This window comes from Caretta caretta, chromosome 2, assembly GCF_965140235.1.
Source record: "Caretta caretta isolate rCarCar2 chromosome 2, rCarCar1.hap1, whole genome shotgun sequence".
Classification (NCBI taxonomy): Eukaryota; Metazoa; Chordata; order Testudines; family Cheloniidae; genus Caretta; species Caretta caretta.
In genome coordinates this window covers 270,028,624-270,049,346 of record NC_134207.1, presented here as the reverse complement: position 1 = coordinate 270,049,346, position 20,723 = coordinate 270,028,624, and the positions used below count along the sequence as shown (strand labels likewise).

At 49.5% G+C, this 20,723-nt stretch overlaps 1 protein-coding gene across 1 annotated transcript; it reads left to right on the top strand.

The window, feature by feature from the left end:
• The first annotated feature begins 786 nt into the window (after window positions 1-786).
• LOC125628925 (stonustoxin subunit alpha) lies at window positions 787-20,494 on the top strand. Its single transcript, XM_075124658.1, has 5 exons — window positions 787-867; window positions 2,204-2,301; window positions 8,165-8,296; window positions 15,352-17,406; window positions 19,396-20,494. The coding sequence occupies exons 3-5, from the start codon at window positions 8,200-8,202 to the stop codon at window positions 19,923-19,925; spliced, it is 2,682 nt and encodes an 893-aa protein (XP_074980759.1). The 5' UTR covers window positions 787-867; window positions 2,204-2,301; window positions 8,165-8,199; the 3' UTR covers window positions 19,926-20,494.
• The last annotated feature ends 229 nt before the right edge of the window (window positions 20,495-20,723 follow it).

The window sequence follows — 20,723 nt, the reverse complement described above, 5'->3', positions numbered from 1 at the left end:
GCCCGAGCAATCGGGTCAGGACGTGGGGTTAAGTGAAGCGGGTGAGGCCCGGAGGCCAGGGAAGGGGAAAGGCGGGTGCCTGGGGTGTGCGGGGAACAGTCCCAGGAGACCCGCACGCTAAGGCTGGAGATTTACCATCCGCCCAAGGGGCAGGAAGGATCCAGGGACCTATGGTGGGTCCCACTCGGGCAGGGGGAAGAATCCGGCTTCGCACCCTTGGGGTTGGAGGCTCCTGGAGAGGCCTGAAGTACTGAGGCGTCACACAGCGCTGCTGCGGGGAGTCTAAGGGTTTTAATTTCCCTGCTGTTTGATATCGACGTTCAAATCCTCAGGCTCAGCATAAAGGCCGTTTATTAAGCAATGAAGCTTTTTTAACCAACTTCCTCACTTCTCCTCACCCCCCACCCCCAATTCCCCTTTCTAATGTTTAGTTACAGGGTTTGGTAGGATTCTTTCAGTGAGGAGGTTGAAGTTAATTATATAGGGATAAGTTTCATTACAACTCATTGACAGTGGCACCCATTGCGGGGCTGGGTGCCTCCAATCACTCAAGAATTCGTGGGAGGCAACATGGCCTAGTGGGTAAAGCACTAGACTGGGACTCAGGAGGCCTGGATTCCATTCCCCGGTTTGCTGGTGGATGACCCTGGGCAAGCCACCTCACCCCTCCAGGCCTCAGGGATACTCCTCTCCTTGGTAGGGCGCTTCGAGATCTCCTGATAGAAGCACTGGATCAGAGGTAGGATGTGCTGTGACGCGGATGGTCCTTGTTCCAAGGTGCTCCCAGTCTAAGGACAGACAAGCAGAGTGAGGCCGGGAGAAGAGGAACAACAGTGGGCGACTTACATGCAATCCCCTCAATTCACTGTAAGTAGCACAGCAGGAATGGAGTTTTTAAAAGTCCTTAAATGTTGACAAGCTCGGGTCTTTGCAGATGAGCTCCGGGAGGTTGTATCATGCATTCGGTAGCTGACTTGGAGGTGACTGCGAGAAGCTGACAGATGGGTGTCCATTCAACAGGCCCAGCCCCTGTACTTGTCTCATACACCCAAAAAGAGAACAAAGGAGGCAATGTGGCCCATGAAGAAGAGAATAAGCTTCAAATGCAACATCGCTGTGGGTCTCCATAGCCTCAGACACTCTCACGTCACTGTGTACCGAGCACACCTCTCCACCATGTACAGTAGACATAAGAGTCAGGCTCTGACAAGGCAATGCCCGGAGGGTCACCTTGAGGGATAGGTGAAGCTGGGTACTCAGAGGGCCCATAGGAGCGGCCGGTTTGTATAATTTTTGGTGGTGCCCAGAATGGATCCAAGTCCCGCCCCCCAAACCAGCTTAAAGCTCTGGGAGGGAGCTTGGGTGCTGGTTGCAGGCTCTGGGCTGGGGCAGGGGGTTGGGGTGCAGGAGCGGGTGTGGGGTGCAGGCTCTGGGAGGGAGTTTGGGTGCAGGAGGGGGTTTGGGGTGCAGACTCTGGGAGGGAGTTTGGGTGCTGGGTGCTGGCTCTGGGCTGGGACAGGGGGTTGGGGTGCAGGTGGGGCACAGGGGTGCACAGGGACGGCAGGTGGGGGTGGGGGAGGCACTGGGGCAGTAGACAGGGCTGGGGGATGCTCTGGGGAGGGGGTGCAGGGGCTGCAGGCCGAGCCAGGGAAGAGGCGTGGTCCCAAACATTGGTGGAGCCGGACTCCCGGGCCCTGAATTTGCTGGAGCTCAGGCACCAGGGGCCCCTACAACTCGCCACCCTGAGTAACCATGAACAGAGCTGCGCTTGCCAGGTTGTCTCCTGGGTTCTTGTTTTCTGAGAACTGATCTGAGAAGACAACCCTGGTAAACCAGCTCCAAGCTAAAACAACGAGGAGTCCTTGTGGCACCTTAGAGACTAACAAATTTATTTGGGCATAAGCTTTCGTGAGCTAAAAAGCTTATGCCTAAATAAATTTGTTAGTCTCGAAGGTGCCACAAGGACTCCTCGTTGTTTTTGCTGATAGAGACTAACACGGTTACCACTCTGAAACCTGTCACCATGCAAAGCTCCAAGCTGTTTTCCTGTAAATGGAGTTCACTGACCAAGCAATTCCTAAAGGCCCTGGGCTTGACCCCATATAGAAAGTGCAATGGAAAACAGTTTAATTGTGTAAGATAGAATCCGAAACTGGATTATAAATAGAGGAAACCATGTAAAAGTTCCACTTTTCTGTGAAAGCCCCACAGCTCCGGTGGACGGCGTGCAGGCCGCAGGGACCAGCAGCCCGTGAAGGAAGAATACACGTTGGGTCTCCGAGCTGAATTAACAGCACCAAGGTACCGTGTTGTGTGTGAGTTTGAAAGAGGGGCTTGTAACAGTTGTGAAAGCATTGAAAATTCTCATCCGTGGTTTGTTAAGAGCAGTGGGCGTTTTTACAGCCCCAGTGTTCTGGGCACTTCACACTATGGCCAAGGTTGTCAAAAGTGACTCGTGGAGTCGGGGGCCCGGCTTGACACAGCTCAGAGGCGCCTGACTCTCAGAATGTGCTGAGCACCCCCCCCTGGAAATCAGGCCCCTTGAAGGGTCTCCAGTTGGGCACCTGAAAACTGAGGCACCCACAGTCACTAGCCACTTTTGAAAATCTTGGGCTAGAAATAGAACAACATGGTCCCACCTCAGATAGATCCAGGCTGAGCTGAGAATGACGTGAGGAATACGGGTACCCAACTGTGGGGAGGGAGGGGGAAGGTTACAGCCACACAGACACCTGCACATCCTGGGGACTTACTCTGAACTTTATATTATTTATCTTTTATCAGAATCGAGGCCTCACTGTTTTAGGTGCTGCACAAACACATAAGACATCTGTGTATGTACGCACACACACAGAGTCCCTGCCACAAGCAGCTTAGTTTTATTTTTTTTTTAATTAAATAATAATAATCAATGTTGTTCACTGGCTCCTGGTGGGAATCCTGGAGGCAAACGTGGGGACTGGGTGAGGACTCGGTGAGCTCGCTGGACAGGGCATTCCCAGAGTGGAGGGTATCACCAGGCACAAAGCTGGTTTGGCAGAAGCAGATGAATGGGCACTGAGCATGGCATTCCTGGTGCTGCAGAGGGGATGGCAGGTGACGTGATGAGGGACGAAGTCAGGGGTGCAGAGAGGGCTGGCATTATGCAGGGCTGTGGAGGTGAGGACAAGAAGTTTGAACCACGTGCAGTGAAGTAGGCAAGAGCCAGTGGGGAGATCGAAAGAGGGAGTCGTCTGGTCAGAATGACAGGCTGGGAAGATTATTTTCGCAGCAGCATCTTGCACTGGGGAGCTGTGATGTGGGTATCCGGGAGGCCAGAGAGGGGGAGGTTGCAGTAATTCACGTGGGAGATGATCCAGGAGGACAAGAGGTTTAGCGGTCAGGCTGGAGAGGAAAGGTTGGCTCTTACAGACATTGTGGAGGCAGGAGCAGCAGGATTTGTCCATGGTCTGGGGATGAGATCCAGAGGAGCTGTCTGGGGAGAAGCTGAAATGTAGGACTGGGCAGTGAGAGGTCCCAAAGAGCCAGAGCCACAGAGAGCGAGCGAGAGATGAAACCAAGGAAGCAGGATACAGGGAGATGACGCATGTAACAGGCTGGACTCTGCTCAGTGACTCTGATTTCCTGTCACCCGGCCCCTTGTGAAGTGAATTACACCAGTGTACTTTGGGGTGTGAAGCACTTTCGTTCCTGCTGGGCAATGCTTTACATCCGTTTTGCGCTGGCGTAGGTGACAAGGTGCAGGGCAATGGGGCTCAGGCCCACAGAAGTTGGATTGAACGTGGTAACAGGCCAGAAGTCAGTGAGGGGAAGTGAGGAGGACAGAATGCGCTTGGAGAGGGAGTGACTTTAGCAGCAGCATTTGTGATAGACAGGAGGGGAATGAGGTGAAAGCAGGGAAGCTGGAGATTTTGATACAGTAGAAGATATTGATACAGCCCCTTGGATAATACCCCTGTCAAGCTTCCTCCCCCACTCTGAACTCTAGGGTACAGATGTGGGGACCTGCATGAAAACCTCCTAAGCTTACTTTTACCAGCTTAGGTTAAAACTTCCCCAAGGTACAAATTAATTTTATCCTTTGTCCTTGGAATATCCACTGCCAGCACCAAACTCTAACTGGGTTTACTGGGAAACGTAGTTTGGACACGTCTTTCCCCCCAAAATCCTCCCAACCCTTGCACCCCACTTCCTGGGAAAGGTTTGGTAAAAATCCTCACCAATTTGCTTAGGTGACCACAGACCCAAACCCTTGGATCTGAGAACAATGAAAAAGCATTCAGTTTTCTTACAAGACTTTTAATAGAAATAGAAGGAAATAGAAGTAAAGGAATCACCTCTGTAAAATCAGGATGATAGATACCTTACAGGGTAATTAGATTCAAAACATAGAGAATCCCTCTAGGCAAAACCTTAAGTTACAAAAAAGATACACAGACAGGAATAGTCATTCTATTCAGCACAATTCTTTTCTCAGCCCTTTAAAGAAATCATAATCTAACATGTACCTAGCTAGATTACTTACTAAACGTTCTAAGACTCCATTCCTGGTCTATCCCCGGCCAAAGCAGCCTACCCACAGACACAGACCCTTTGTTTCTCTCCCTCCTCCCAGCTTTTGAAAGTATCTTGTCTCCTCATTGGTCATTTTGGTCAGGTGCCAGCGAGGTTACCTTTACCTTCTTAACCCTTTACAGGTGAGAGGATTTTTCCTCTGGCCAGGAGGGATTTTAAAGGGGTTTACCCTTCCCTTTATATTTATGACAACCCCCACCTCAGAGAGCCCCTAGGCCCCCTCTCCAAGACCCCAGCACAGAGGAGTAACGGGGTGTTCTGGGGTGCGCCAGGGGCTGGAGGAGACATGGCAGGGGCATTCTTACATCTCTGCAATGGCCCAGAGGAATCACTGAGGCAGGGCACAAGTTAAGGCACCCCTGAGCGTACGAGCCACCCCCCTGCACCAGCCGCCGTGCCAGTGTGGGGATGAGTCTGGCCACGGGCTGCAGCTGAGACGGTGGCAAAGAGAGGGTTAATCTGTATTGATGTTATACAGGGAATAGTGACAAGACACAGCACGAGCCTGGATGTGAAGCATTCTGATATCGCGGTGTGACATTCTGGGGATCCCCCAGAGCAGTCAGGCGGTCTGTCACCATCTGCCTGTGACCGTGGGTCCCTTAATCCTGTGTGGCTCTGGCTCGGAGCCCTGGCACCAGCATCCAGCCCACAGGCAGAAAGGTCTCACCCTGGCTTCCAGCAGCCTCGTTATCCCTGCAGGGTGACCCCACCAGCCCTTCCAGTCCCAAGCATCCCCAAATCCACCTACCCCGAGTTCTTCACTGCCAGACCTTTTCCCCTCTAGTTCCTCACCCCAAAGTCTTGAAACCAGCCCCCCAGTTCTCAGTTCACTTTGGGACACACTCCACACCGTTTGCACACTAGAGACCCATCATTTGTCTCTCCTGGGTTGTACAATGCGAGGTGCTGGGGGTTAGTCTTGTCTGGCTGGGGAGGCAGCTCCTCCCTGCCTGGCTGGCCACCACCCTGCTGGGAGCGGGAGATGAAGCTTTAGGAACCAGCTCCAGACTCTACATACACGATACATAAATCCCTAAGCACAGCCTGGATCCATCTCGCACAGTGATCAGTAAGTTGAGAACATCACAGGCTTTCAGAAAAGAGCTCACTCAACATGATTATACACAATAGCATTGTACACAATCCTTTGAGTCCATTGCCTGTTCTTAGGGGTTCAGACCCCCTGTTCTGCCCTTGGGGTGTCTGGACCCCATGACACATGGCAAAGGGGGCAGCATTTGAACCTAGATTTTAGTGGGGCAGTAGCTCCACGACAGTTAAGGTTGAAACTCTCCTCCTGTGTAGCAGTCTAAAATCCACCTGCACACTCAACTGCCTTGAAAATTGCTGTGATACCAACAATTTTTTGCACATAGGTGGGGAGGGGGGGTGCTTAACTTCATCAGTCTCAGCTGATGACACCTGTCAGGATAGACCTCAACCAGAGGAGCATCCCTGAGGGAACCAGGACGCAAACTAAAACAGAGATTTATTTGTCAAAATCAGCGCTATGAACGGCCCCCGAAACGAAGTGGAAGTGAGGTTGAGGCTGTGGAACAGACGTCCAATAGGAATAGTGGGGGCAGACGGACTAGTTTTAAGAAGGAGCTTGGTAAGTTTAGGAACGGGACGATATGACGGGGCTGCCTACGGTATCAGAGGACTGGACTCAACCCAGGAGGTTCCTTCCAGCCCTATGTCTTATTGTTCCCGAATCAAACCACAGCTTAATAATACCAACTAATTATACTTCCCTGAATGCTCATATATAAGGCTATGATTTCGTCATGGTAAAGGCCACGGACCAGTCAAGGGCAATAAAAAAAAGTCACAGTCTGTGATCTGTCCGTGACTTTACTAAAAATGCCCCTCACTAAATCTTAGGTGCTGGGGGAGGAGGGGTGCTCCAGGGGAGGCTGCTGCTGGGGGGGGTGCTCCGACAGTCACTGCTGCTCCTGGGGGGCTGGCGGCCAGTAGCCCCACCGCCGCTGCTGCTCCTCCAGGCGGGGGGGGAACCCGGGGCCCCACCGCTGCTGCTCCTGGACTGCTGCTCCGTGGCAGGGCCCGGGATCAGTTGTCTGGGGCCGCCGAAGCAGTGGCCAGAGTGGCTGGCCCCGGGGTCACCCAGGTGCTGGGGCAGCCCCAGGGTCAGCTACACCAGCCGCTGCAGCTGCAGAAGTCATGGAGGTCCTGGAAAGTCATGGACTCTGTGACTTCCAGGACCTCCATGAAAGACTCACAGACTTACTCATATATAAGCTAACAATCACATTTTCATCCTGCTCAATAAATATCAGTTGACAATTCCTAATACTAGACAAATAATTTCCTAAATCATTTGAAATCTCTCAGCTACAATTGTGGGGTACGGCATTTTGGAAAGAGGGCACAGCTGTCCCGTGCGCATGCTAGGAGTATGGCTTACGTAGTGCGCAGCTACTAGTGTGCGTCAACTCAGTGCCAACGTACCCCCATGTGGACAAGGCCTGAGTTTCATACATTCGCTGAGATTAAACTTTAAAACAACCCTCTGTAGGGCACATATCAAGAGGAGGCTGGTGTGATGGATTCTGGGGTAAACGTGTAACAGGAAGACAGTTGGTGGGTGGCTTGCGGTTCTGTAAGTGTAGGTAAGAGACATGAAATGGAGCCGTTCCCTTTAATTCTCCTCTGGGAATGGTCTCGGAGAGGGAGATTTCCTTATGCTATATCTATTGGCAGATGTTCCTGCTCTATTCCAAGGTGCAAGGCCTGAAAGGTGTACGATTTTATTTAGACTTTAAAGTAGGGGTGGGCAAACTTTTTGGCCTGAGGGCCACATCGGGGAATACAAATTGTATGGCGAGCCATGAATGCACACAAAATTGGGGTTGGGGTGCGGGAGGGGGGTGTCCCTTCTCTGGCTCATATGCGTGGAGCGGCCCCCGACTGTCGGAGCGGGGCCATGTGGCTGCTTCCGGGAGCTCAAGCAGCCCCCAACCCGGCACCCCGGCTGGAGCGCCAGAGCAGAGCAAGCCCCAGACCCTGCTCCCCAGCGGGAGCTCATGGGCCAGCTTACAACGGCTCGACCCGCGGGCCATAGTTTGCCCACCCCTGCTTCAGAGGCATGCTCTGGCTTGCATTAAGTAAGGGCTGTTGCCTCTCTTCTTAACCATTGGGCAGCAGGTATTTATGGCTCCCTGGCTGCAATTTAGCCCCCTATCAGGACATCCAGCTTGCTGGCATGTCACAGCGTTCTTTCAATACGTCTGGGATCTTACATGAGAGCAGCAAAATACAACAGTTGTTTTGCTTTGTGGCTTACATCTCTCTAAATTGCATCAAATTATAACTATTTCCCATTCTTCCTAATAGGAACAATTCCTTTGAAATATAAAATTTAGAATTCATAATCTGAGGCAAGAAAAGGGAGAGGTAAATCTCTGAGTGACTTTCTTCCTCTCCTGTCCCCTGTGGAGACTAGAAGATCCATCATTCTTTTAAAACCAAGGCAATGTTCGGAAAAAGCTTTGAAGACTGAAGCCAGTGACTCGATTCTAAATCTGCTCCCCAGAAACTTAAGTGTAACCCCAGTTCTTTCTTGCAGGTCAGACAGAGGAGAGAGCATCTGGGTGTGGAACAATGGCCGGATCAGATGACACCATTGCGATGCCGGCTCTGGGCCGCCCTTTCCAGCTGGGGATGCTGTACGACTGCCGCAGTGACTCCCTCATCCCAGGTAATTGTCACCCGGGGGGAGCCCGGGGCCCAACTTAGCGTTTCAGGAAAAAGAAGCATTTGGCACCTGTTTCTTTTAGGAACATTTGGGTTTGGGATTTGAGTTGGGGAAAAAACAAAGGGCATCCAAACCTGCCCGGGTACTGTCCTGCTGACCCTCCTTACAGCACTGGCTGCACTAGGAGAAAGGAGAAACTTTCCATCCACTCCCCTGCCACTGCGATATCTCTGCAGCCCCACCCGCATGGCAGTCGGCCTAGGAAAGGGGGACAGTGCCCCCGAGCTGGCTCATCCCCCCATTTCCACATGGGAGGGGTGAGGTCCCGGTGAGAAGGGTCCTCTCTACACACAGATCTTCGGGGCATGAGGGGACCCATTAGAAGGAAACACTTCAGCTATTCACACACATCACTGTGACCCATATGAACTGTCCCCACCCCGGAAAAGGCCTGGCATCGCTGTGGACAGCTCAGTGAAAACACCCACTCTGTGTCCAGTGGCAGGCCAAGCCGTGAACAGGGTGCTCGGGTGCCCGAGGAACAGCATGGAAAATGCCACCAGACCTATTCCAATGGCATTATATAAATCAACGGGCCACGCTCCCCTGGAATGTGTGCTCCGTGCTGGCCGTCCCATCACAAAGAGGGTATCACAGAAATCGAGGCAGTTCGGACAATGATGATAAAAATGACTAGAAACCTGGGGAGAATTTCACAGGAAAAGACAAAACAAAATATTTCATACAGAGACAAGAATAAGCTGGAGGTGAAACAGGGATACAGAAGAATGAATGGGCTAGAGAAGGTAAATAGGAATGGGCTAGAGAAGGTAAATAGGAAAGGGCTAGAGAAGGTAAATAGGAAAGGGCTAGAGAAGGTAAATAGGAATGGGCTAGAGAAGGTAAATAGGAAAGGGCTAGAGAAGGTAAATAGGAAAGGGCGAGAGAAGGTAAATAGGAAAGGGCTAGAGAAGGTAAATAGGAATGGGCGAGAGAAGGTAAATAGGAAAGGGCTAGAGAAGGTAAATAGGAAAGGGCGAGAGAAGGTAAATAGGAAAGGGCGAGAGAAGGTAAAGAAGAAGTACCTATTTACTCTCTCATAGAAAAATAACAAGGGGACCCTCAAAATTAAAATACAACTAGTTTAAACTCGATAAAGGAAATACATTTTAAAGCAACATAATTAGCATGAGGAACTCACCCCACCAGACATCACTGAATCATAGAAATTTAGGGCTGGAAGGGTCCTTAAGGGGACACCTAGTCCAGCTACCTGCATTGAGGCAGGAATAAGTGCACCAGGGCCATCTCTGAGAGGTATTTGTCTAACCTGTTCTTTAAAACCTACAATGATGGTATCAAGAACATAAGACCGGCCCTACTGGGTCAGACCAAAGGTCCATCAAGCCCAGTATCCTGTCCTCTGACAGTGGCCAACGGCAGGTCCCCCAAAGGGAATGAACAGACAGGTTATCATCAAGTGATCCATCCCCTGTCACCCAATCGCAACTTCTGGCAAACAGAGGCTAGGGACACCATTTTCTGCACATCCTGGCTAATAGTCACTGATGGACCTATCTTCCATGAATCTATCTAGTTCCCTTTTGAACCCCATCATAGGATTGGCCTTCACAACACCCTCTGGCAAGGAGTTCCAGAGGTTGACAATGCTTTCCGTGAAAAATTTCTTTCTTGTGTTTGTTTTAAACCTGCTACCTATTAATTTCATTTGATGACCCCTTGTTCTTGTATTATGAGAAGGAGTAAATAACACTTCTTTATTTACTTTATCTATACCTCTCATGATTTTATAGACTTCTGTCATATTCCCCCTTAGTTGCCTCTTTTCCAAGCTGAAAAGTCCCAGTCTTATTAATCTCTCTTATACAGAAGCCATTTTATACCCCTAATCATTTTTGTTGCCCTTTTCTGAACCTTTTCCAATTCCAATATATCTTTTTGAGATAGGGTGACCACATCTGCACGCAGTATTCAAGGTGTGGGCGAACCATAGATTTATATAGAGGCAATAGGATATTTTCTGTCTTATTATCTATCCCTTTCTTAATTCTTCCCAGCATTCTGTTAGCTTTTTTGACTGCCGCTGCACATTAAGTGGATGTTTTCAGAGAACTATCCATACTGACTCCAAGATCTCTTTCTTGAGTGGTAACAGTTAATTTAGACCCCTTCATTTCATACGTAGAGTTGGGATTATGTTTTCCAATGTGCATTATTTTGCATTTATCAACTTTAAATTTCATCTGCCATTTTGTTGCCCAGTCACCCTGTTTTGAGAGATCCTTTTGTAGCTCTTCGCAGTCTGCCTGGGACTTAACTATCTTGAGTAGTTTTGTATCATCTGCAAATTTTGCCACCACACTGTTTACCCCTTTTTTCAGATTGTTTATGAATATGTTAAATAGGACTGGGCCCAGTACATATCCCTGGGGGACACCACTATTTACCTCTCTCCATTCGGAAAACTGACCATTTATTCCTACCCTTTGTTTCCTATCTTTTAACCAGTTACCAATCCATGGGAGAACCTTCCCTCTTATCCCATAACTGCTTATTTTGCTTAAGAGCCTTTGGTGAGGGACCTTGTCAAAGGCTTTCTGAAAATCTAAGTACACTATATCCACTCGATCCCCCTGTCCACATGCTTGTTGACCCCCTCAGAGAATTCTAGTAGATTGGTGAGGCATGATTTCTCTTTACAAAAACCATGTTAACTATTTCCCAACAAATTATGTTCATCTATGCGTCTGACAATTTTGTTCTTTACGATAGTTTCAACCAATTTGCCCAGTACTGAAGTGACATTTATTGGCCTGTAGTTACCAGGGTCACCTCTGGAGCCCTTTTTAAAAACTGGCATCACATTAGCTCTCCTCCAGTCATTTGGTACAGAAGCTGATTTAAATGATAGGTTACAGACTACAGTTAGTAGTCCTGCAATTTCACATTTGAGTTCCTTCAGAACTCTTGGGTGAATACCATCAGGTCCTGGAGATTTATTACTGTTTAGTTTATCAATTTGTTCCAAAACCTCCTCTAATGACACCTCAATTTGGCACAGTTCTTCAGATCTCAGAGTAGCAGCCGTGTTAGTCTGTATTCGCAAAAAGAAAAGGAGTACTTGTGGCACCTTAGAGACTAACCAATTTATTTGAGCGTGAGCTTCTGTAGCTCACGAAAGCTCATGCTCAAATAAATTGGTTAGTCTCTAAGGTGCCACAAGTCCTCCTTTTCTTTCTTCAGATCTGTCACCTAAAAAGAATGGCTGAGGTTTGGGAATCTCCCTCACATCCTCAACAGGGCAGACCGATGCAAAGAATTCATTTAGTTTCTCAAGGCTGAATCCCAACTCTGTCACTCCGAGTGCAGAGTGGGGCACGCAAGGATTTTAAAAATTAATACTGGCCACTCCAGGCTTGTTTTAAACTCCCAAGGTTACAGCTTCTCTCTGACCTTGGCTTGGTAAATGCTGCCACCAACCAAATGCAAGAAACACCCAACCCCTTTCAACCTAGGAAGGAACACTTGGGAATTCCTCCCTATGGGGTGCCCTCAAGCCCTTTCACCCCAGCTGAGAAACAGTCTGGGAACAGCTGAGAAAGAAAACAAAGGAAATTAGCTGTGGCTACCAGCTAATCAAACAACTTGCATAAACCTCTTAGCACACCAAAACTCCAATTCTGTTCTTAAAAAAGGAAATTTTATTAAAAATAAAAAGAAAGAAAATTCATCTGGAATTTAGGCTTCTGCTAGATTTTAAAAGAGCAATTCCAAAAATCAAGCACCCAAAATAGCTTTCTTGTGGGTTTAGCTTAAAGGTTACAAGCAAACAAAAGCATCTGGGGTTCTGACAGAGGAGTCCACAAGCCAATAAGAAATAAAATAAATAACCCTAATCGCATCTGGCTAAACACGCTGATCTGTTTACACATTGGAGTTCAGATGAGTCATTCTAGGCATGATCCGATGACTTATAATCTGGGGTGAGCTGAATTCGCGCCGGTTCGCGCGAACCGGGTGTTAAATTCTGAACCAGTTTTAGAACCGGCTGTTAACCCGCTTCCCTGCAGGGGGCTTTGCTGGGCTCCGGCCGGGAAGTGATGTGATTCCTCCTCCGGCCACCGGGGGCGCTGCGCTGCGGGAGCCACGTGGGCTGCTCCCCCGGCCCTGGGGCTCCCGCTGCTGCCTGGGGGGTCCCCGGCTGCTCTGCTCGGCCGGGGCTGCGTCCTGCTGCTCGGGCTGCTCCCCGCGAGCCCCCACCCCCCTGCCCGCAGCCAGCCCCGCCGCACGCACTCCCTGCCCTGCCCGCAGCCAGCCCCTGCCGCCTGCACCCCCTGCCCTGCCCTGCCCGCAGCCAGCCCCTGCCACCTGCACCCCCTGCCCTGCCCTGCCCGCAGCCAGCCCCTGCCACCTGCACCCCCTGCACCCCCTGCCCAGCCTGCAGCCAGCCCCTGCCCTGCCCGCAGCCAGCCCCTGCCGCACCCCCTGCCCACAGCCAGCCCGTCTCCAGCCACCCCCACACCCCCTGCCCTGCCTGCAGCCAGCCCCTGCCGCACCCTCTGCCCTGTATCCAGCCAACCTCTGCCGCACGCACCCCGTGCCCTGCCTGCAGCCAGCCCGTCTCCAGCCAGTCCCTGCCGTACCCCCTGCCTGCAGCCAGCCCCTGTCTCCAGCCACCCCCACACCCCCTGCCCTGCCCGCAGCCAGGCCCTGCCACCTGCACCCCCTGTCCTGCCCACAGCCTGTCCCTGTCTCCAGCCAGCCCCACACCCCCTTGCCTCCAGCCAACCCTGCACCCTCCTGTCTCCAGCCAGTTCCGCACCGCCTGCCCTGCCCACAGCCAGCCCCGCACCCCCTTGCCTCCAGCCAACCCTGCACCCTCCTGTCTCCAGCCAGTTCCGCACCGCCTGCCCTGCCCACAGCCAGCCCCGCACCCTCCTGTCTCCAGCCAGCTCTGCTGCCCCCTGCCCCGGCCCTGCCCACAGCCAGCCTGGCCCCCCTGCCTCCAGCTAGCCCTGCCCCACGCCCCTGTCTGCAGCTGTCCCCATGTCCACTGGTGTCCTGCAGTTCCCAGGGCAGTAACCCTGCACACCTGCTTCAATGAGTGGGGAAGGGAGCAGCTGGGACCCACACTTGTGCACACCCTAGGGTGACCAGACAGCAAGTGTGAAAAATCAGGACAGGGGTTGGGGGGTAATAGGAGCCTATATAAGAAAAAGACCCCAAAACCAGGACTGTCCCTATAAAATTGGGACATCTGGTCACCCTAGCACATGCCCAGGGCGTGGCGAGGACCCACACATGTGAAACGGAGGTAATTTCTAGGTCAGGCCCATCTTTTTAAAAAAGAACTTTCGGCAGGGTTAACATACATCCCTATTTTCCCAGACAGGTCAGGCCTTTTTGTTCTTAAATCGCCATCCGGGAGGAATTTTTAAATTTTAAAAATTCCTCCCAGGAAAATACGGACCTATGGTAACCCTGTTGGTACAAAAAATACATACTGAGGCACATCCCTCAGGGAACAGGTTGTTAAGATTTTGGCAGCTCATCACTGCTTATAATCATACCTGGCTTAGCTGCTTACAACATGGCTGCTCTGTCCCTCCAGAGAACAACAGACAAAGGCAAACTTTCTTTCCCAATTTTAAAAAGTTCTAGCCTTCCCATTGGCTCTTTTGGTCAGGTGCCCACTTTTTTTTCTTTACCTGGGGGACTTTTAACCCTTTACAGGTAAAGCAAGTAAAGAACAGCTATCAAGAGGGATTTTACAGCTAACTGATTGGCTGGGTGTCCATCAAAGGGAGCTACCCCCACTTTATTTATCACAGATGGGGATTCCACAACCTCCCTTGGAAGTCTATTCCAGTGCTTAATTATCCTTACAATTAGAAAGTTTTCCTAATATCTAACTTAAACCTCCCTTGCTACAGATAAAGCCAATTACTTTTTGGCCTCCCTTCAGCGGACATGGAGAACAACTGATCACTGTCCTCACTGTCAACAGCCCTTAACAGATTTGAAAACCGTTATCAGCTCTGCTCTCAGTCTTCTTCTCTTAAGACTAAACATACCCACTGTTTCTAATCTATCTTCTATAGGGCAGGTTTTCTAAACCCTTTATCAGTTTTGTTGCTCTTCCCTCACCCTTCTAGTTTGTCCAGATTTTTCTTGCAGTGTGGCGCCCCAAACTGGACACAATACTCCAGCTCAGGCCTTTCCAGTGCTGAGAAGAGCAGGACAACTACCTCCCACCCCACAATTATATTAGCCTTTTGCACAACTGCATCCCATGGTTGTCTCATATTCAATTTGTGATCCGCTATAATCCCCAGGTCCTTTTCCGCAGTACTACTGCCTAGCCAGTTATTCCCCATTTTGTAACGGTGCATTTGATTTTTCCTTCCTAAGTGTAGTACTTTGCACTTGTCTTTATTGAATTTCATCTTGTTGATTTCAGACCAATTATCCAATTGATCAGATCATTTCTAATAGAAGTCAGAGTAGCAGCCGTGTTAGTCTGTATCCGCAAAAAGAAAAGGAGGACTTGTGGCACCTTAGAGACTAACCAATTTATTTGAGCATAAGCTTTCGTGAGCTACAGCTCACTTCATCAGATGCATCCCTGTAGCTCATGAAAGCTTATGCTCAAATAAATTGGTTAGTCTCTAAGGTGCCACAAGTCCTCCTTTTCTAATGGAAGTGATATTTCAATCATCAATATAGCACTTGCTTCCTGGGACAGTGTACTCCTGAGGGGGGAGTGAACTCAGTCATTCTGGAGAGGGATATATGAAAAAAAACAGAAAAGATCACATCTTCCAAAGTCCTGTAAGAAGCCGGGGGCAAGGGAAGTTTGTTAGCGGTGTAGTTCAGCCTTGACTTGGCACATTTGTATGTTACCAGGTCAGTTTACTTGATGTCCTTCACTCGTTATTTTTCAATCTCAGAAATGAGACACAATTAAAGGATGGATAGATTCTGTGTCCTGTGCATCTATCAGTTACGTTACCATGTGTCTGTCTCTACTATTCCAGGGATCACGCTGTGGGGCCTGGAACAGCTTCGCAAGGATGTAAACACAAAACCACAACCCAAGACTGAATTTGAGATCATCGCATCCGACACCATTGAAGAGAAGGCCAATGCCCTCAATGTCACAGCCTCGCTGAAGGCCAGTTTCCTGGGGGGGCTGGTTGAAGTAAGTGGATCTGCCAAATACTTAAATGACACCAAAAAATCCAAACAACAGGCCCGAATTACTCTCCAGTACTCTGCCACAACAAACTTTGAACAACTAACTATGAACCATTTAGGACCAGAGAATGTTTCTTATCCTGCTGTATTTGACCAAGGCACCGCCACCCATGTGGTCACGGCTGTGCTGTACGGGGCTCAGGCTTTCTTCGTGTTTGATCGGGAAGTTTCTTCTTCTGAGAATGTACGTGAGATAGAGGGAAAGCTCCAGATTGCAATTAAAAAGATACCCATGTTTTCCATAGAAGGGGAAGGAGCTGTCAAAATGGATGAAAGTGAAAAATTAAATGCTGCAAAATTTAACTGCAGGTTCCATGGTGATTTTGCTCTTGAGAGAAATCCAACTAATTTCCAAGATGCCATGCAAATATACTCCACCCTCCCCAAGCTGCTGGGTGCCCAGGGGGAGAAGGCCGTACCAGTGAGAGTCTGGCTGTACCCGCTGACCAAGCTGGATTCCAGAGCTGCTCGGCTGGTGCGTGAGATCAGCTTTTCACTGATTTCTGATGCTCAGACTGCTCTGGAGGAACTGGCAGAAGTAAACATGCGATGCAATGACATGGTGAAGAGTCCGATTGCCACAAGCTTCCCCGAAATCAAGCTGAAAATCCAGCAGTTCAGAGATCTGTGTAAGCAACACAGACAGACTTTCCAGAAACAGCTAGCAGGACTCTTACCGTTAATCCGTGGAGGTGGAAAAGAGGAAGGGGCTCTGGTGGATATTTTATCATGTAAAAACCAGTCACCATTCAATACTCAGAGACTCAGTGAATTTCTGGATACAAAGGAAAAAGAGATGAATTATGTGAATTCCTACCTTAGGATCCTAAGCAATGTAAAAGTGGTGTCCTCTCAGAGTGAACTAGATGAAATAGTACTCAACCCTGAGCTTGACTTCATTGTCTCTTTTACATTCACTTCACTGCATGAAGAGGAGCCATATTTATCAGATTTAAAACAGTGGCTTCAGACCCAGTATATAAAGGAAACTTATGATTCTGCAGCAGCCAGTTCTGTTGCTGAGAAACCAAAATCCAAAATGTGGTTTGAGGAACAAGAAATTAATAGAAAAGCTCGAAAATCTGCAAAGTCCCTTTCACGTTTTGTCAGTGTCAACAAATCTAACGGGAAGATTCGGTTCATTGTGTCCTCTGTTCCAGACAAGGACAATCCAGGCACTTCCATTTACCTGTATGAGGAGGGAGAGCTGATCAGCACCAACTTTGAGGCTCCATCAAAGCCTCTTCCTCCCCTGATTGATGGAATCAAACATGACCGTGTGCAGCTCAAGTTTAACCCAGCAGCCTATGGAAGGGCTGAGATATCCGGCTATCGGGCAGAGTACAGAATTGTAGGACAGGAGAACTGGACGACTGTGAATGTAAATAACACGCAAGAGACATTCACAGTAACAGGGCTACGTGCAAACACCGAGTACCAGTTCCGATACGCTGCAGTGAGCAAACCAGGGCTCAGCGAGAGCAGCGATGTGAGTAATCCTGTGAAGACTCTCCCTCCTACCAGCCCGCCTGGGAAGTCTGTAACAGTTATTGTAGATTCATCTGCCATCGCCCTCACCTGGGAGAGTCCAAGTGTCATTGGAGATGGAGTCAGAATAAGGGAGTATAAGGTGGAATATAAAGAGGAGGCAGGAGATACAATTCAGGAGGGGAAAGACAAATGGCTGGAACGAAGGACAGAAAAGAGAACCGAGTTCTATAGCATTGATGGACTGAGTCCTGAGACACCCTACAGAGTCCGGGTTTCGGCTGTGTGTGCGGATGGGGCTGTGAGTGACCCAAGCGAAGAGACTTGCATCTCAACCCTAAAGAAAGGTAACATTTAAATATATTTGCATATTTCTTCCCACCCGAAACACAGGACTCTGGAGTAGTTCATTCAGGTAAAACTATATTTATCTTTGGAAGAAAAATTGAGATGTCCCAAGTGTATAATGTAGGCGTGACTTCAGAATCAAACTATTTCTTGCAATTTAATATCTGAACTGGAGTAATGCATACAGGGCCCAACCCAACCACCGGGATCTGCTGGGGACTGTACAAATGATACTGAGCTGTCAGGTCTGGTCAAGTTAAGGTACCAACTAGCTTTCTGTGAAAAGCTTCATTCTTCTAAGTGCTCTAAAATTGTCATGGTTACATGGATTGCCTTGAAATTTGATGTGCCTCGGGGGGCACTGGCTAGGGTCAGTGATCCAAATCTGAGATCATTTGACCAAGGGGTTCCTGGGATACAATCTCCTCTCCCTCCCGCCCCCCCAACTCCCTAAAAAAACCATAGTTTTTAAAGGTTGACATATTCTACCACCGTGGTTTTGCCCAGACCTGGGGATCAAGCCCTGGCTCTGATCCTGCCACAAGGGTCTCACTGACTGGAGGATAACACGCAGAGAGTGAACGGCACCCACTAGGCCTCTGGGGGGAGCAACATTCAGAACATTATTGGACAGATAGTACTGCTCATGAACTAAGGGGATCATACTGAGCACAGAGGAGCCAAGAGACTCTGGAGGTGGAGAGTTTCCACTGTAGCTGGATAGGGCTCTGTAGATAGGGCAATTTCCTGCAATATCACTGAAAGATCTTATTGTACTAACTGTATGTACTGCTGTGGGCCAGGATTGTGTATAACCTCTCTAGTGAGGAGATGTGATGGATGTAAGACGTGGCGGTTCAAAAGGCTGTATTGAAAATGTGCCAGACAAGTATGGACTTTTGGGACAATAAATATTAAGTGGATTTCCTGGGGAGTCCCTAGGGCGAGGTTAATGCAAATTACTTACCTCTGGTCAATGCAAAAACCCAGCTTTTTGAAGTTAAGCTCTGAGGGGAGGGTTTTTTCTGTTGATTACCTGTTACAGAAGGCAAAGATCAAAGGCCAGAGTTGGATAAAGATATGGCTGATCTGCCCAGCCATTGCTCTGGTTCTGGATCTAAACTTCTAACCCCGGAGAATACCCAGATGTGGGGTTTGAAGGACTAAAACCTTCTAGAGCTGTAGATTGGATTTGGGGGGACGGGGAAATCTCAGGTCAGCTTTCGAGCTTTATTGTTTTAATATTTATTCTCTGTCATGCTTTTACCTAAAAGAAGAAACGTGGTTGCTTAGAAGGAGCTGTGTGGAAACATATAGCTGTGGGCAATGCACTGCTCGTTGTCTTCAGAGAGAAAGCAAAGCGCAGGCCCTGGCCTGTTTAGACAGTCTGGCTTGCTGGGGATATCCCAGGGTGAGGCAGGGAGCTGTGCAGCCTTAAAAGCCCACACAGGGGCCGGGGAGAGAGGGGGACACACACACACACACGCAGAGGGCCACAGCCGCCCAGATCTCCTCCTATCCCAATCACAGATCTTCCAAGATGGTTCAATTTATTCCTTCACCCTTCAGTACAGCAACACCTACCACAGGGATTACAGCTGCAGTGCATGCAGATAATTCCCAGAGGCCATTGCCAGCTCCAGAGGGCAGAGTTAAGGTTGCGAAGGTGTTTACCTGAACTCGCTATCTCCCAGCATTCACAAGATTCAGTTTTGCTGAACTGACTTTCTTGAGGGGTGCAAGGTCTCACCAGGCATCTTAACGCTGCGTTAGTGAAGTATTTTTGCCATGTTATCTCTCTCTCTGTGTCGATAGTTAGCTGTATAAAGAGCAGCACCGACTGGCATACATATATGTTACACAGTATTGTTCCGAAGTGGGTGAGTGCAGGGGGGAAGATTCTGAGGCTCAGGTCTGGCCCAGCCGATCCTTTCGCTCTGTCATTGACCCATGTGTGCCGATAACGCTCTGATTCTGTCTCTCCCCAGCGAATGTGACTCTGGATCCAGACACGGCACATCCTGAGCTCGTCCTGTCTGATGATCAAAGAACCATGAGCCGGGGCCCCGAGAACCAGATGTTGCCTTACAAACCGGAGAGATTTGATTATTTGCTGAGTGTGCTGGGCTCTGAGGGCTTCACCTCGGGGAAACATTCCTGGCAGGTGAAGGTGAAGGGAGGAGTAGCCGGAGACTGGGCTGTGGGGGTAGCTAGACAGTCTGTGCTGAGGAAGGAAGAGGTTGGCTTTACCCCCGAGAATGGGGTCTGGGTGGTGCAGAAATGGGGCAATGCCAGAGACTATCGGGCTCAAACCTCCCCTGTCACCCGCCTGTCCTTGAGTAGAGAACCCAGCAGGATCCGGGTCTCTCTGGACTATGAAGGGGGGTTGGTGGCATTTAATTATGCTGATGATCTGGCCCCGATCTTCACTTTCCCACAGGCTTCTTTCAATGGGGAGAAAATCTTCCCTTTCTTCTGGGTCTGGGGTGGAGGATTCCAGCTGAGCATCCATCCCTGAGACTCAGGGTAGCCCGGGGCCCTGTCAGTACCATACAGAGCAGGCTAGACCCATCTCACGGTCCTGCAGTGACTGCCCAGTCTGCTTGTTCTCATGCTGTATGGTTCTGTAGGATTATATCCGTGAACAGGGTCAGAATGGGCACCAGGAGCTCCTCCCTTTGAGCCCTGTGCCGGTCTTGGCCAGAATCCCCCGTGGTGCTCACTGTTTGAAAGGGGCAAAGTAAAACCAGGGCTCTCGCCCGGCATCTCCACCCCCTCTTCCTGTCAGGGCACAAGGCTGGCAGCTCACTGCACTGTCTCCAGGTCCTCATCAGGGGGCTTCCAGCTGAGCCACGGATAATTGCTCCACTCGCAGCATGGGCCCTTTGCACAGTCTGAGGGGGCAAAGGCAGAACCCTGCCCCAGGATCAGCCCCTACCATTGTGCTAAAATGATTACTCACATCTTCTCTCTGAGTTGCTCAGAGGTGTTTCTATCCTACTGTAAACATGTCATTCTCTTGCAGTAAGGAATGCAAAGTCTTTTAGCAGCAGAAATTATGAAATAAAATCCTACTTTATGCTTTCAGACCATTGTCAGATTGTGTGTTAGGTATATCTTACAATGAAATGTGTTGCTTTATGCCAGAGCTAATCAAAATTTGACATTTCAGAAAACAAACAAATTCCTTCACCAGGAGTAGGAGGCAGATCGTTCCCATGGCTATTGCCAGCACCAAGGGGCAGAGTTATGGTTGCATGGGATTTATCTGTATTTCCTGGTTTTCAGAGGTCTGAGGTTTGCTGAACCTGATGTC

What these genes read in the sequence shown, in the direction of transcription:
- LOC125628925 (XM_075124658.1), top strand. Translation starts at nt 8,200, where the DNA reads ATGGCCGGATCAGATGACACCATTGCGATGCCGGCTCTGGGCCGCCCT. An exon ending in CAGTGACTCCCTCATCCCAG is followed by an intron (nt 8,297 to 15,351) that starts GTAATTGTCACC and finishes CTACTATTCCAG; the next exon opens with GGATCACGCTGTGGGGCCTG. An exon ending in CATCTCAACCCTAAAGAAAG is followed by an intron (nt 17,407 to 19,395) that starts GTAACATTTAAA and finishes GTCTCTCCCCAG; the next exon opens with CGAATGTGACTCTGGATCCA.